The following is a 13,868-nucleotide window of genomic DNA, read 5'->3' as shown; positions in this document are numbered from 1 at the left end:
ACATCCCCCCATTCCTCATGGTCGTTTCTATCTTGCGTCTCACTCTGTGACTACCCCAACCCCTTGCCTCTGTTTCCCCATATATTCCTGCCTGGCTGCCAGGTCTCAGGGTCCTTGCTTGTCCCTCCTCCTCGCTTCCACATCCCTGTCTGCGGTGACCCCAGGGTCTCCCAGGACATGGCCCCACTGACCCCTCCACGTGTCATGGTTGTCTGCAGCCCGCCCCCGGGGTTGGGAGGCCAACAAGCCCCCCACACAGCTGTGTAAACAGGCTCTAGAGGCGTCCCTATTTGGGTAACTCCACAAGGGGAAAAGAATAAGTTAGAATTCCAGGAATGCGTAGAATTTGACGGTTCCTTAGGCAGAGTATCTTCCCGTAGCAAAGTGTGTCCCTTGGATGAGGAATAAAGCCGTGACTCCCTCCAGGAGGGCCACCTGTCAAGAAGGCAGGGAGCCTGTGCATGAATTACAGGGAGGAAAAAGATGTTCATTTCTTACATTGTCACGAAGCGGTTGTCTTTGAATTGCTTAGAAATCGGCGCACATGTGCGTGTGTGTGTGCATTTTTAAATAACTCTACTTTATGTCTTTTTTATGGCCTTTGGTTAAGTAATAATAACGTGGGCAGGTTTACGAGATTTAACAAATAAAAATACTGGATTCTCAGTTGAATTTGATTATCAGATAAATGACGAATAACTTCTTTAGTGTACGTATGTCCCCAAAATTGCAGGGGCGTCCTGGGTTTTGTCTTGGAGTTGGGAGTCCACACTGCATTGTGCCTACTCTTGGCAGCAGTGCATGAACCTTACGCCACGGCTGCTGTCTGTTGAGCCTCTGCTCTGTGCCTGTCCCCTCTGTGTGTTATCTCATTTAACGCCCTCCCCCCTTTTCTGATCCCCTTTACAAATGAGGAAAGAGGCTTTGACAGCTAAATAACTCATCCAAAGTTGTGGAGCCAATAAGTGACAGAACCAGGAATTTGACCTGGGCCCCATCTGGGAGTCTGTTCTCTTTCCTAAGCTGTCCCTCCCCTCCCCAATCCCATTCCTTCTCTGTCTTTTAGAAAAGTCCGGGACCCTCTCCTGCACCATCCCTATGTCCACATACCCCTTAACAGGACAGAGATGCCCTGTATGTCCGTCTAGAGAAATCTGAACCCAAGGAAAGCTATTTTTACAGCTAGAAAGCAGTAAAATCCATATGGGAAATCCAAGGTAGAGGTAGGGAAGACTTGGGTTCCACAGAAGCCACTGCCGTCCGGCTCCTAGAGGGTGGCTGGTAATCTTAGGAACCCCAAAACAGTCAGCAAACCGCACCACCAAAGCAGAAGCCCTTGTGGGGTAATACAATCAAATAAAGTGAATGAAAATATTCAACATTTTAACACACTGAAGACTGAGATCATGGTCCCAGACACATATTAGGTTGAAAGCCAGGCCAGGCAAAGGGGAGATGACAGAGTGCACGTGATTGTGATTGACTTGCAGGGACAGCTTGCCTCGGGGCCCAGAGAAGGTCAGGCGGACTGAGAATCTGGCTCATTTTGTCTCTGTTGGTCCACTCAGGAGCCCTGAGCCTGTAGGAGGTTTGATTTGGGCTCCTGGGCACTTGGCAGGAGGGTGTTCGTGCTCTCTGGCTGCTGAACCCAGGTCTAGTATGATTGTGATCATCACCATTGTTAGTGTTTTCTCTTCCTTAGCCTTATTGAGAGGTCAACATATAATGTGTATAAATTTAAGGTGCACAGGATCATGAGAGCTATGTGTATATTGTAAAATAATAAGGTTAGCCCACGCCTCCACGCCTTTGCAGAAAAAAGATTTGTGTGTGTGTGCTGTTGACATTTAAGATCTACTCTCCTTAACAACTTCCAAGTACCGCAACAGTGTTGTTCATTAAAGTCACCATGCTGTGTGTCTGATCCCCAGATCTCATTTCTCTTATAGCTGGGAGTTTGTTTTTCTGTCATTAGTGTTGACTAAGGAGTGTTTCTTGTCTTTCTGCCACATCCTGTGATTCGGGCTTTGGCTCTCTTTTTGCTTTAATTTTAAATGGCATGGCTGGACTGAGTCAGTCCTCGGTGCAGCACCCATGGCTTTAAGGCAAAGAAGGAACTGGTGAAGAGAGTAGGCTCTGTTCTGAGGCTTGTGGGTCACTCCTCAGCTTTGCAAACAGAAAATCTAGGTTTGAATCCTGCCTCAACCAGTTACTGACAAGGAGGTAGGGAGAAAGTTGCCTGTAACATTTCAGGGGCTCGGTATCCCCAGCTGGAAATCAGAATAAAGAAAACGGCCCTCCCCTCAACTTTGTAAAGGGTCAGAGAGATGGCCATTGCTTTGCACTCATTGCTGAGTGGTTACTATTTTAGGCACAGGTCCAGCATCCCCTTTGAACAGAAGGTGTAGACCAGTAGGTAGGTTTCTTAATCCACTCGAGCACACTCTAACAAGAAAGCCTGATTGCTTTAGATTTGAATGCAAAGTTACTCTGGTCCCAGGGTCCTTTCCTTCCTGAAATGTGAGTCTTCTCAAATAGTGCCTTATGTTAAGAGACAATAGAGACAGAAAATCAGTGTCATTGCCAAAATAGGGATCATCCGGGGAATGTCTTCAACTGTTGAGATGGAAAAGTATTCTGTTATTAGACTACCCCTCCGTTTTTCTAGGCTTCCAAGCACATGGCAGTCATCATTTATCTGAGTTTTTTTGAGCGTCTGCTGTGCATCCGAAATTAAGCTAGGGGCAGGCGTGGTCACCCTGCTCTTAATGGAGCCCGGTGGGTGATACATGTATGACATAGAATGACACAGACAAATATTTAATTACAGTTGTGGGTAAGTGTTATGAAGGAAGAAAGTCAGGGCGTGTGTGAGCCCAAGACAGGGAGACCTACCATTAATTTTCTGAGATAATTATCCCTACTCCCCCCACCCAGGAAAAAGGATTTCCTATGAAAAGCAATTACATAAAAGCAATCCAGTGAAGCAAAGTGAACCCCCACCTGAGTTAGAAAAGAGAGATATGTATGGAAAAGAGAGCTCAAACTCTCCTCCACTCCCTGTCAATGGGCTGATGGGCCAGTACTACAGGCTAAGGGAAATAGTGTCCTCCTTGAGCTCCTGATTCCCTTCCCAGTGGAGATCTGGTTGTATTATTAAGCTGCTTGGAGGCTGATGGCCAGGAACGCAGATGATCGATTTCAAGTATGAGAGTCAGCACCAAGCAGCCAAATCTAGAGAAACCGAGACTGGAATCACCAACTGTGCCCCAATTCTGGGAGCTACACGGAGCGGAAAAGTGATGCTAAGGAAGCCTGTCAGGTTATAGAGAATTTTAGTAGGAGACAGATATGAATGGTTTCTAGGAGCTTCTAAGAACCTATACGTGGAGTCTCCTTTGAGAGCCAGCTTTTCTCTGCTATATTGTAGAAAATCCAGAGATTTTCTGGAAGGTGCCCTGCCACTCACCCCAGGCATGAACCTGCTTCGGCTGCTTCAACATGAGGATAGGACCCACCTGATATGTGGATATCGCATGGATTTACGTGGATACAGCTCTCCTCTGGGACTTAGCTTCTGGTGGACGCTGGTCTCAGTTTTTTAAATAGCGTGCTTTATGCTTGGCAACATGGCTTTTTCCACCCCCACCCCAATTTGCATTGGTCAAATTGTTATGAATACTCAAGGAATGGATCTCACCACTCATTCAGAGCTCTCTCCTGGGAGGAAAGAAACAAAAAATCTAGCTGCCTGCTTGTCTCCCCATCTGTGTGTCTCATTCCATTCAGGATGGCTCTGGAGGCACTCTTGTAGATCGGGACCAATCCAAGACACAGTCTTGAATTCATCTTGGCTTTTGGGGGAACAGTGTACAGTTATAGTAGTAAATCGCACGCCTCCCCTCATCCGAGCCTTAGTGAATTAATGCTCCAGTGGTAGGGGTCATGGGGAAATCCTGTCTTTTAAGTAAGAAAAGGTGAAAAACTGTTTTGTTTTTTTTTTCATGGGCAAAGATTTTCATTTCTCAAATGGGTATTTGAACTGCAGTGACTTAATGGCATCTGTTTAATGGTTTTTTGCTTCTTTGTTTTTACAGAAACAAACAATCACTGCTGTCAGGAAAGAGGTAATTAGTTTCTCGGTCCCAGGGAAGTTTGATTTTTCAGTCCTCCAACAAATTACATGTATTTTGGCTTTGCGCTCTGCCCTCAGTAATGAAATGAAAAGCCATGTGTCATGTTCAATTATTTCTAAATTAATGGACCACACAGAATGACAAAGCATCTTTTGTAAGATCTAAATGGATTGGTGCTGAAGCTCAGGATATGAAACACCATCAGAAGGCCCAGACCTGAGGGACATGGACTGGCTGTCCCCGCGGCTGCGTCCCCACCCCGGCCCCGGCTCCTACAATGACAGGGCCGTTCAGAATCTCTCTGAATAGGCACACTACCTATTGTGGCAGATCTCGTGTCCAGGGCCCCAGGCAGAGCCCCGGAAGGCACTGGCTCTTGAGGTTAGCTCTGCTTTGTGAACCAGAGGCCCCTGAGGGAAAAGCCAAGCATCTGTCCCCCTGGTTTTGGTGGAATGCTCCTTATGACCTTTCGTATTTCCGGTTGGTGCCTTTTCCCGGACTGACACATGATGGGCTATGGAGGCCCCTCATTTGGAGTTTGGGGTCCCCTGTCTACCGTGGACCTATGCTCTGTTCGTACCATGGTGGGTGGCTTGAGGGGATGGGGTGGCAGGGAGGTGACTTCCGGTTCTGGAGGCCACGTGCAAGGGCCAGTGTTGGCGACACTCGAGGGCAGGGAAGTTGGGCATCCTCTAACCACTCTATCTCTTCCAGATCATGTATTACCAACAGGCCTTAATGAGGTCCACCGTGAAGTCTTCAGTGTCCCTTGGAGGGTATGTCCCTAATTTGTTGGTCTTGCTGAGCTTGGAACAAGAGGTAGACAAGAGAAGAACTTTCTGTTTTCAGGCAAACTTGAGCAGTCATGGGCTGGCACAAGCTCCTCAGGAACTCTGAGGGACGAAACCAGTCTTTCAAGGGTTCAATTCCTTGCTCCTCGGTCGGCATGTGTCCAGGTGTCATCTTGGGTTGGGAAAATCGGGGATGGGTGAGGTTTTATATAAGCCTCGTTTCTCTTGGAAACCACTGCTGTGTGGATGGAGATGTTGGGAAGAATTGGAAGTTCATAGACCGGGCCCTGTGGGGGTCCACACCTGCCTGTGTTCCTATCAGTACCCACTCAAATTTATTAGAGATCTGTAGGCTACGTTTACTGGTTCAGTGTACTATTGAATGTCCAATGTTAATCTTTGATTTAAAATCCTGTTACGATAAATTGGAAATTCACATTTGACTTCTTGAACATTGAGGGTACCTCAAGCTAATCCCCCATAATGACATTACTGGGGAGACACAAAAGGATTTAGTGCCTCCCCTAATGTAAGCAGTTATTTTTTAAAAATGTGGAATTCATTTTAGGACCACCTTGTTAGCTCTAAGCTTTTCCTGCACACACGAAAATGAGCTTGGCTTGTTTCTGGAGGGTCACAGCCTGACTGATCATTTATTGTGACTGAGACTTGAGTCATGGTGCCGATCAAGATGGAAGATGTTGTATTTTGCCCAGTGCCTTTCTTCCGGTAGGGCTAAGGGGTAGGCTCCTATAAACATCTTCAGATACCTTTTTTACATCTTTCCAAATCCCTCATTTGCAAACATACCACCCAACTGAGAAAATGTGCCCTGACCTCCCCCACATTTTTCAACCACTTCTGTCTGCACCTGCTGAGCTCTGTTGGTCATAGAGGAGAGTGTGACCGTATACTCAGTGGACACTCAGCTTTAGGTTATAATGATAATCATTGCTGTATGATAAAGTAAAAACCATCGATCGTGATGTCCCAGAAACCCAATTTAATGAAACCAACCAGAAAGCTCATTGAAGGAGACTCAAAGGCTATCGGATACTCCTTACACCCACTTTCCAATTTTTATCTGTTTTAGTACTTCATTACCAGAATTCAGCATCATTTGTGGTTGGACCCGTGGACCAGTTTTCCTTTCTCTTCCTTTCAGTTGCTCCCCTGTAAAGGTCTTGCTGAGAAAGAAGAGGGTCTTGGGCGAAATGAAGCCAAGGGGCTTGAGTTTTGCACAGACCTAGAAACCTAATGCTCTGGGACATCTCTGGGGCATGGGTTCTGTTCTAACAAAATCTCTTGGCTGTGGGCGGATGTCATAGCAGGTGTCTCACGGGTATACAGTGGATACAGGGCCCACCAAAGGGGTAAAGGCACAGCAGGTTTTCCAGACTGCCCGCACACTGGGAAATGTGCTACCTGGGAAGGTCTAACTCATGAAGAAGGCATTAGCTCTTGCTGATGTTTGTGAATGTGTGAACACACCTCAGTGAGACCACAGGCTCTGAAGGATGAATCTAAGTTCCCAAATTTGGGCGATCTCCTGACAAAGGGTAGAACGTGACAACAGAATCTCAGAAGACCTCGCGCTTCTAAGATGGCGCCATGCAAATGGAGTTGGCTTTGAATTTGGAAGACTCCTGATCCCATATAAAAAGAGGGCTTATTTTAATGGACCCTGATCCAATATATAAGGAGGGCTTATTTTAATGGAATAGGTACAGTAGAGAAATTGCAAAGGGATTGGCTTGGGAAGACATGTCCCAAGTAGAAGAGGGACAGGTCCTGTCAAACACCTGCCAATCCTGAGGGCTATTCGAGCCTTTTTCTAAGAAGGCAGTAATAAGTATGTAACTAAATCGATCAGGAGAAAAGAAGACAGGCCGGTCAATCAACCTGAGTATTGATTTCGTCTCTTGGGTGTTGAACTTCAAGGAAATCATTTTCCATTTGCTTTTCAGGATCGTCAAATACAGTGAGCAGTTTCTGTCCAATGACGCCATCATGTCAGGCTGCCTCCCCAGCAATCCTTGGATAACAGATGACACCCAGTTCTGGGACTTAAATGCCAAATTGTATGTATTGGATATATTGGTGTTTTTTTAAAAAATGGCTTTTTGAGTTATAATTCACATGTCGTTCAACTCACCCAGTTCAAGTGTGCAATTCCGTGGTTTCTACTATATTCCTGGGGTTGTGCAACCATTACCACAGTTAATTTTAAAAACATTTCACCTAAATAAGAACCCCTCCCCTACCCCAAACCCCTCCAGTCCTAGGCAAACCCAAAACTACTTCCTGTCTCTGTGCCTTTGCCGACCTTGGACATTTTGTATAAATAGATTCATATACTGTGTGGCCTTTGCGATTAGCTTTTTTCCACCAAGCATAATGCTCTCAGGGCTCATCTGTGTGGGGCACTGGTTTAGTACTCCATCCTTATTTATGGCTGAGTGATAGTCACTGTAAGGAGATAGGCTTTTTTTTTTTTTTAATCCATTCATCAGTTGATGGACATGCGGGTTGTGTCTTTTAGCTGTCATGAATAATGCTGCTGTGAACATTCGTGTCCAGCTTTCTATGTGGACATATGTGTCCATTTCTCTTGGGTGTGTACCTGATAGTGGAAATTCTGGGTTAGATGGTAACTTTATAATAACAATATATTACTTCTGAAAAGAAGAAAGAAATGTTTATGGCTTTCCTTTTCTTTTTTTTTTTTTTAGATTATTTATTTATTTATTTGACAGAGAGAGACACACAGAGAGAGGGAACACAAGCAGGGGGAGTGGGAGAGGGAGAAGCAGGCTTCTCGATGAGCAGGGAGCCTGATGCGGGGCTCCATCCCAAGACCCTGGGATCATGACCTGAGCCGAAGGCAGACGCTCCACCGACTGACCCACCCAGGCACCCCTTTGACTTTGCATTTTTTTATCTCTAACTAGAGAAAAAATAAGTGCCTGGAGGGCAGGACTCCACGCCTGCCTTGTTGACTGTACCACTCACTCCTTTGCTCCGTTTGTGAATTCTAAACCGTTATGGCTCCCGAGAAAGGCAGAAATGCAGAAGCGTAGAGCGTAAGCCAGTGAAGGAAGAAGAGAAGCACAGTCACATCTGAGGGAAAGATGGAGGAGCAGGGGAGGAAGGAAGGGGCCAGTAGGAGCAGAGAAGGCAGGTGGGGTGATGGGAAAGATCGAGAGCATCAGGTGCGTACCACCGTTCAGGTCACCACCAAGGTCATTGCCATGAAGGCATGAGGAACATGCAGGTCGCGAAGATCCAGCCAAGTCAAGAGGCCTACGTTCCCCATAGCTTGGGGAACCCTTCCACCCATTCCTCTTGGCTTGTTCTGGGCCGCCGGTGGGTTAAGGAGGGCTCTCATCTAGAGTTTGGGGTCACCTCTCTACTAGTGTCCCCTACGGAGCCAAGGACTTGAGAACCACCTTCTAGAGAGGCTTCCCTCCCGCCCTGGGGGCTCTAGTTTTGAGGGTGGTTTTCTGGAGCCTACGCCAGCCTCCCAGCGTGTCAGGGCAGAGGAGTGACCCAAATCTTCTTGTGCAGAATTCGGCTCTCGGTGGAGGAGAAGGCAGAGCCGCCTGGCTGGGAAAAGTGTTGTCCCGGGAGGGCTTGGGATGGAGACGTGGAGAGCTGCCCAGTTTTAAATGAAAGGGAGAATATGGTGTTGAAGGGTGAGGCAGAGATTTGCTGGGGAGAAGAACGGGGGTGATGTTCTGTGTAGGAACCGTCTGTCAGGGGTGCTACGGGCTGAAGCCAAGTGCCCCCCTGAAAACAGGACGCCTTGTTCTGGATGCCTGAGACCTTAAAGCTGTGTTAAAACCACCTGGGAGCCTTAAAAGCAAAAACCAAACAAATATCAATGTCCAGCCCTCACCCCCAGAGCCTCTTAACTGGCCCGGGCTGCCTTCTGGTCCACAGCCGTGGTTTTCCAAAGTTCCCATTGACCTTAACGAACAGCTGGGATTCCTAACACCGGTTGGCGGCAGCGGTGCCGGGGGTGGTCCCTGGACCAGTAGCGGCAGCATCACGGGAGCTTGCTAGAAATGCAAATCCCTGGGCCCCACCGACCCCGGTGAACCTGAAACTCCAGAGATAGCGCCCGGCAGTCTGTGCTTTTATGATAAATCTCCCAGGCGATTCTGACTCGTGCTGAAGCTTGCACACCACGGTTTGTCTTTGTTTGGTTGTTGGGTCTGCTTCTCGGGTGAACCTTGGTCTTCTCAGCGGGAACAGGGGGAGGACAGCGGGCAGCTCACAACGTTCTCACCTGGGGATGTGCGTGTAGAGCGCGGGGCCTTCCAGGAGGCGGCCCTCTGTGAATGGTGGCTCTTAACGTTAGGACAGCGTTGTTACTGTTTTCACGCTGCCGTCGGAGAAAGCATGAGCCTGCTTGGCTGATTTGGAGGTCGTGAATGGCAGCCGGTCACGGTTCTAGCGGCTACCTCGGTGGGACGGGTGGTGTCGAAGACTTGGAAACCTTTGTTTCCAAGGTGCTGTGTTAGGCTCTGGAGGGTTTCCTAAGGAATAGGAGAAAAGCCAAGGCTTCCTCATTTTCTGGAATGTTAGACCTCAGCCAGCTGTGCTCCAGTGTCCTCGCTGGGAGCAGCGAGACCTTCCCAAACATGGAAGTGCTATGGGACTTGCATCTAGGCGGGGGCTCTGGGGGAGGGTGCACTGGTGACAGAAGGGTCTGCCTGGGGCTTGGGGCCTGCAGGCAGGTATGGGAAGAATCATCGACTCCTTCCAGATGCCCCTGTGCTTTGTGTGAAGGGGCGTGGGGTGGGGAGGCAGTAGCCACAACACCCATCACCGGGGCCGTTCTGGAATCTTCTGGTCTGGTGTGGCAGCCTGATTGACCCGCTGCTGGCCAGTCTCCATGGGCCTCAGAGGGGACATCTGTGTTCCTTTTTCCTGAAGAAGGGAGCCTTCCTGAATGTGAGGCTGTCGCTGTGGGCATCCTTCTTCCCTCTGGGTACCAGCTTCCCCCATGAGCCCCAGGGGGCTCCTGTGAGGCTGCATGTTCCTAGCGTCTGGTTACTTGGATTGTGGTTTGTGTGGGGGCTGAGGGGGGAGGGTCGGGCTGAGCCCTGGGCCGTGGGACTCGTGAGCTTGGTGGGGGCCCTGCCTCACTCCGAGCGCCTGGTACACTTACAAACCATCATCCTTGCAGGGTGGAGATCCCAACCAAGATGCGAGTGGAAAGATGGGCTTTCAACTTCAGTGAGCTGATCCGGGACCCCAAGGGCCGGCAGAGCTTCCAGTACTTTCTCAAGAAAGAATTCAGTGGTGGGTCTTTTGATGTTTTAATACCGTTTTTTTTTTACTTTTAGGAACACGCCTGTCGCGTCTGGCGTAGGGTTTTGAGGATTTCTCAGTCGGTGTCTTCCCAGCTCTGCTGCTGTGCGCCCTTCTTGGACGTGTCCTTTCCATCCGGTCCAAGGGGCCCCCCTAGCCGAGGGGCAGGGGATGGACTCTGCTGACGAAGTCCACGCAGCGCGCCTCCCAAATGCAAGGGCCCCGTCCCCTCTTGTTGTTCCCACCTCCTTAGGCTGATTCTGGGGTCACCGGTCCAAGAGTCCCCGCGTCCCCTGCCGCTAAGCGCGGCTCGTGGGGGGGACCCTGGCCCGAGGGGAAGCGGAAAAGCGAGCTTTCCCTTTTTGTCTGGCGGCCTGGTTTCCTTCAGCCCCCTGCTTCTCTGCCCAGGCTGTGCGTTCGATTCACCTGGGGGAATCTTAAAAACACACCTGCCGATCCCTTCTCCAGATGCTCCTTTTACATTGGTTTGGGTTAGGATACCCGCAGGTCTGAGAACTCCCCAGGTGATTCTCCCACGTGGCTGTGATTGAGAACCACGGTCTCAGCCCCCAATCTGCTGCCCATGCACAGGGGCTGGTCTCCGGGGTGAGGGGATGGGCGGGGCCCCGTTTTATACTCCGTCTCGGGGTGTCTCAGCATGGTAAGGAGGCACCCGTAGCTTCTTAAATACACTACCTGAGAACCACCTGGGAACGTCAGGACCCTTTGCTGGAAGGTGTGTTTTTATGGGGTTCGTTCACTTGCTTACTGACTCCCCAGCCTGCTGGGTATCTTCCTATTTAACCTCCGTTCTCAGCTGCTTGCTCCCAAGACCCATTTGTCTGTAGGGGCTGTGCCTGGAACTAATCCCAGGGGACGTGCCATTAGCCTGTTTGACTGCCTGATGCAGTGCATTACATCATAATACGGATTCCTGACAATCCTTCTCTCTAATCGAGCCTAATTGCCATGATAGGATAAAACCCAGAATAGACGATGGGAAAGGGAAGCGCTTTTAGCTGGGGCCCCGGCCCCCACCCCCCGCCCGCCCAAAGCCACTCCAGAGGAAGGGGATAGGGTGCCATCTAGCGGCAAAACGACAAAGTGCACCTGGGCTTGTTCCCGCCCCCCACGATCAACCCCGTACTTGATTAACAGTGAGAATCCTTTGAAAAGAAATCCCTGTGTTATTAAAATACTATTTCTGGCGATCTCTGCGAGAGATTCCCGAGGCCTCAGAGGTAAGCAGGGAGGATGAATCATGAGTTTTCTCTTTAAATGACATTAAAAAAAAAACCGAGATCGACTTCTCATACCATAAACACATGTACCATGTAATTCACATGCCGTAATCCTTGCAAAGGTTACAGTTCCGGGGTTTTTCGTATGTTCACAAAGCTGCACAACCGTCCTCACTATATAATTGCAGAACATTTTTACCACCTCACAAAGAAACCGCTTACCCATTCAAAGTCATTCCCTCTTCCACACTCTTCCTCTGCCTGCCCCTCCCCCTGCTTCCCCCTCCCCCACCTGGGTGACCATTAATACTGTATTGTCTGTCTTCATGGATATGCCCGTTCTGGACATTTCATATACATGGAAACATGCGATTTGTGGCTTTTTGCCTTCTTTCACACAACATAGTGTTTCCAGGGTTCATCCCTCTTAAGAGTATTTCCTTCCTTTTTATGACCAAATAATATCCCGAGGTACGGGTAGACCACATTTCGTTGATCCATTCATCCTTCGGTGGCCCTCTGGGTTTAGACGTTTTGGCTATCGTGACTAGCGCTGCTTTGCACATTCACGCACACCTTTTCGGGTGCTTGTTTACTTTTTTATGGCAATAATAATTCATCACATAAAATGTATCATTTTAACCGTTTTCAAACGCGTGGTTCGGTCGCGGTCGGTGCACTGACGTTGTTGTGCTCCGATCACTGCCGTCCATCTCCAGAACGTTTTCTCTTCGCTGAAGGAAACTCTGTCCCCGTGAAGCACTAACTCCCCCATTCCCTCTCCTCCCTCCCCCACCAGCTCCCAGCGACCACCAATCTCCTTTCTGTCTCCATGAATTTCTCTATGTTTGATACCTTATAGAAGGGGGATCATATCATATATCACCTATCTTTTTGTCCTTTTGGATCGGCTTATTTCACTTAGCGTAATGCCTTCAAGGTTCATCTATACTGTAGCCTGCTTTGGAATTTTATTCCTGTTTAAGGCGAAATCGTACGGCCCTGTATGTCTATGCTGCGTTCATCCATTCATCGGCTGATGGACATTTTTGCTTCCACCTTTGGCTGCTGTGAATAGCTGCTCATTTCATTTTAACCTTAAGCAACGGTTTGTCTTTTGCCTGGATAAGGCAGTCTACGCGGCACTCGATGTGAGACTGATTGGGCGTCATTTAAAAGCATCGCTGCCTTGTCTCCTCATGCCTGTGACCAAAGTCCTAAGAACACCCCGAAGCTCATGTTGAAGAGGAAGGACCTCTGTACAGTTGTGGGACAGACGTCCACTAATTGAGAATTGTGCTGCTTTTTCCATTCCGACGCACCTGGGAGCTTTCTGGCAAATGCTGTGAAAAGTGTGGGGGGGAGCCCCACAGCATGCCCTGATTTACATGCAGACACATGCATGTGCATGTGCAACACACACACGCACACAGTACATAATTGCACACACACACACACGCTCACACGCAGTGAGATGTACCCCAATCTCCTGGGATGATCATACCCCAGTGCTCACACCCGCTGTGGGTGCCTGGAGAGCTTTAAGTTGAAAGGAAAGGAGGGCTCAGGAGGAGACTGGCTTGCCTCCTGGGCCCTGAGGAGCTGAGTCTCTGTGGCTCAGGTGACCCTCTGGGAAGTCCTTCCCTGAGGTCCTTTCTCTGAGGACCTCTGGCTGGACTCTGCCCTGCGGGGGGCTGCCAGGTGGGGTGGTCTGCGCCCACAAAGTGGGCAGCCGTCCCGTGCAGTCGCTGAACGTGGGCACAGTGAACAGTGGCCTTTATGAAGAAAGCCTCTTGGGACTTGTTCATGAGCCGGTCCCAGGCTTACTTGTCCAAGCAGGCTTTGCTCCAGTCAAACTCCGGGGCAGGGAAGGCTGGGGCGGTCCAAGGGGGCTGCTGTGAGCTCCGACCCGTGCATCGCCCGGGACAGGCCAGTGGGCACGGTCGCCGCGTACGGCTGCGCACGTGGTGCACTGCAGTCTGGTTCACTGCAGAGACCACACGTGGGGCGGTTGCAGGTTAACAATGTTCTCCAGGGCCCTGGAAGCAAGACCTGGCTCCTTCTCTTGGACGCTGTCCTGTCCAGCCTCACAGCCTGCTCTGGCCTGTTTTGCAGACGGGAGAGGCTCCCTGGGCCGCGGGGACTGACGTGGCCTCCGCTGACCCAGCTCTCTTCTTCCCTCTCTCCTCTCCCGCCGTGTTTCCCGCCTGCCTTTCGTCTGCGTGACCCCTCCTCCCCTCGCAGGGGAGAATCTGGGATTCTGGGAAGCCTGTGAAGATCTGAAGTACGGAGATCAGTCCAAGGTCAAGGAGAAAGCAGAGGAGATTTACAAGTGAGGACCCATCGGACGGTTGGGAGAGCCTCCCGTGGGCCACCCCTGC

The 13,868-nt window shown here is 49.7% G+C and overlaps 1 protein-coding gene across 1 annotated transcript in view; it reads left to right on the top strand.

Moving 5' to 3' along the window:
* Positions 1-13,868, top strand: part of RGS9 (regulator of G protein signaling 9) — a 71,028-nt gene that overhangs the window by 32,922 nt on the left and 24,238 nt on the right. Inside the window, exons 11-15 of the mRNA XM_032321856.1 lie at positions 4,098-4,127; positions 4,851-4,912; positions 6,895-7,008; positions 10,122-10,237; positions 13,732-13,819. Coding sequence (XP_032177747.1) covers positions 4,098-4,127; positions 4,851-4,912; positions 6,895-7,008; positions 10,122-10,237; positions 13,732-13,819 — 410 coding nt within the window. The remainder of the gene's footprint in view (positions 1-4,097; positions 4,128-4,850; positions 4,913-6,894; positions 7,009-10,121; positions 10,238-13,731; positions 13,820-13,868) is intronic.

This window comes from Mustela erminea, chromosome 18, assembly GCF_009829155.1.
Source record: "Mustela erminea isolate mMusErm1 chromosome 18, mMusErm1.Pri, whole genome shotgun sequence".
In the NCBI taxonomy this organism is placed as follows: domain Eukaryota; kingdom Metazoa; phylum Chordata; class Mammalia; order Carnivora; family Mustelidae; genus Mustela; species Mustela erminea.
Note: the sequence above shows the minus strand (reverse complement) of the source record. Positions and strands in the feature narration are given on the sequence as shown.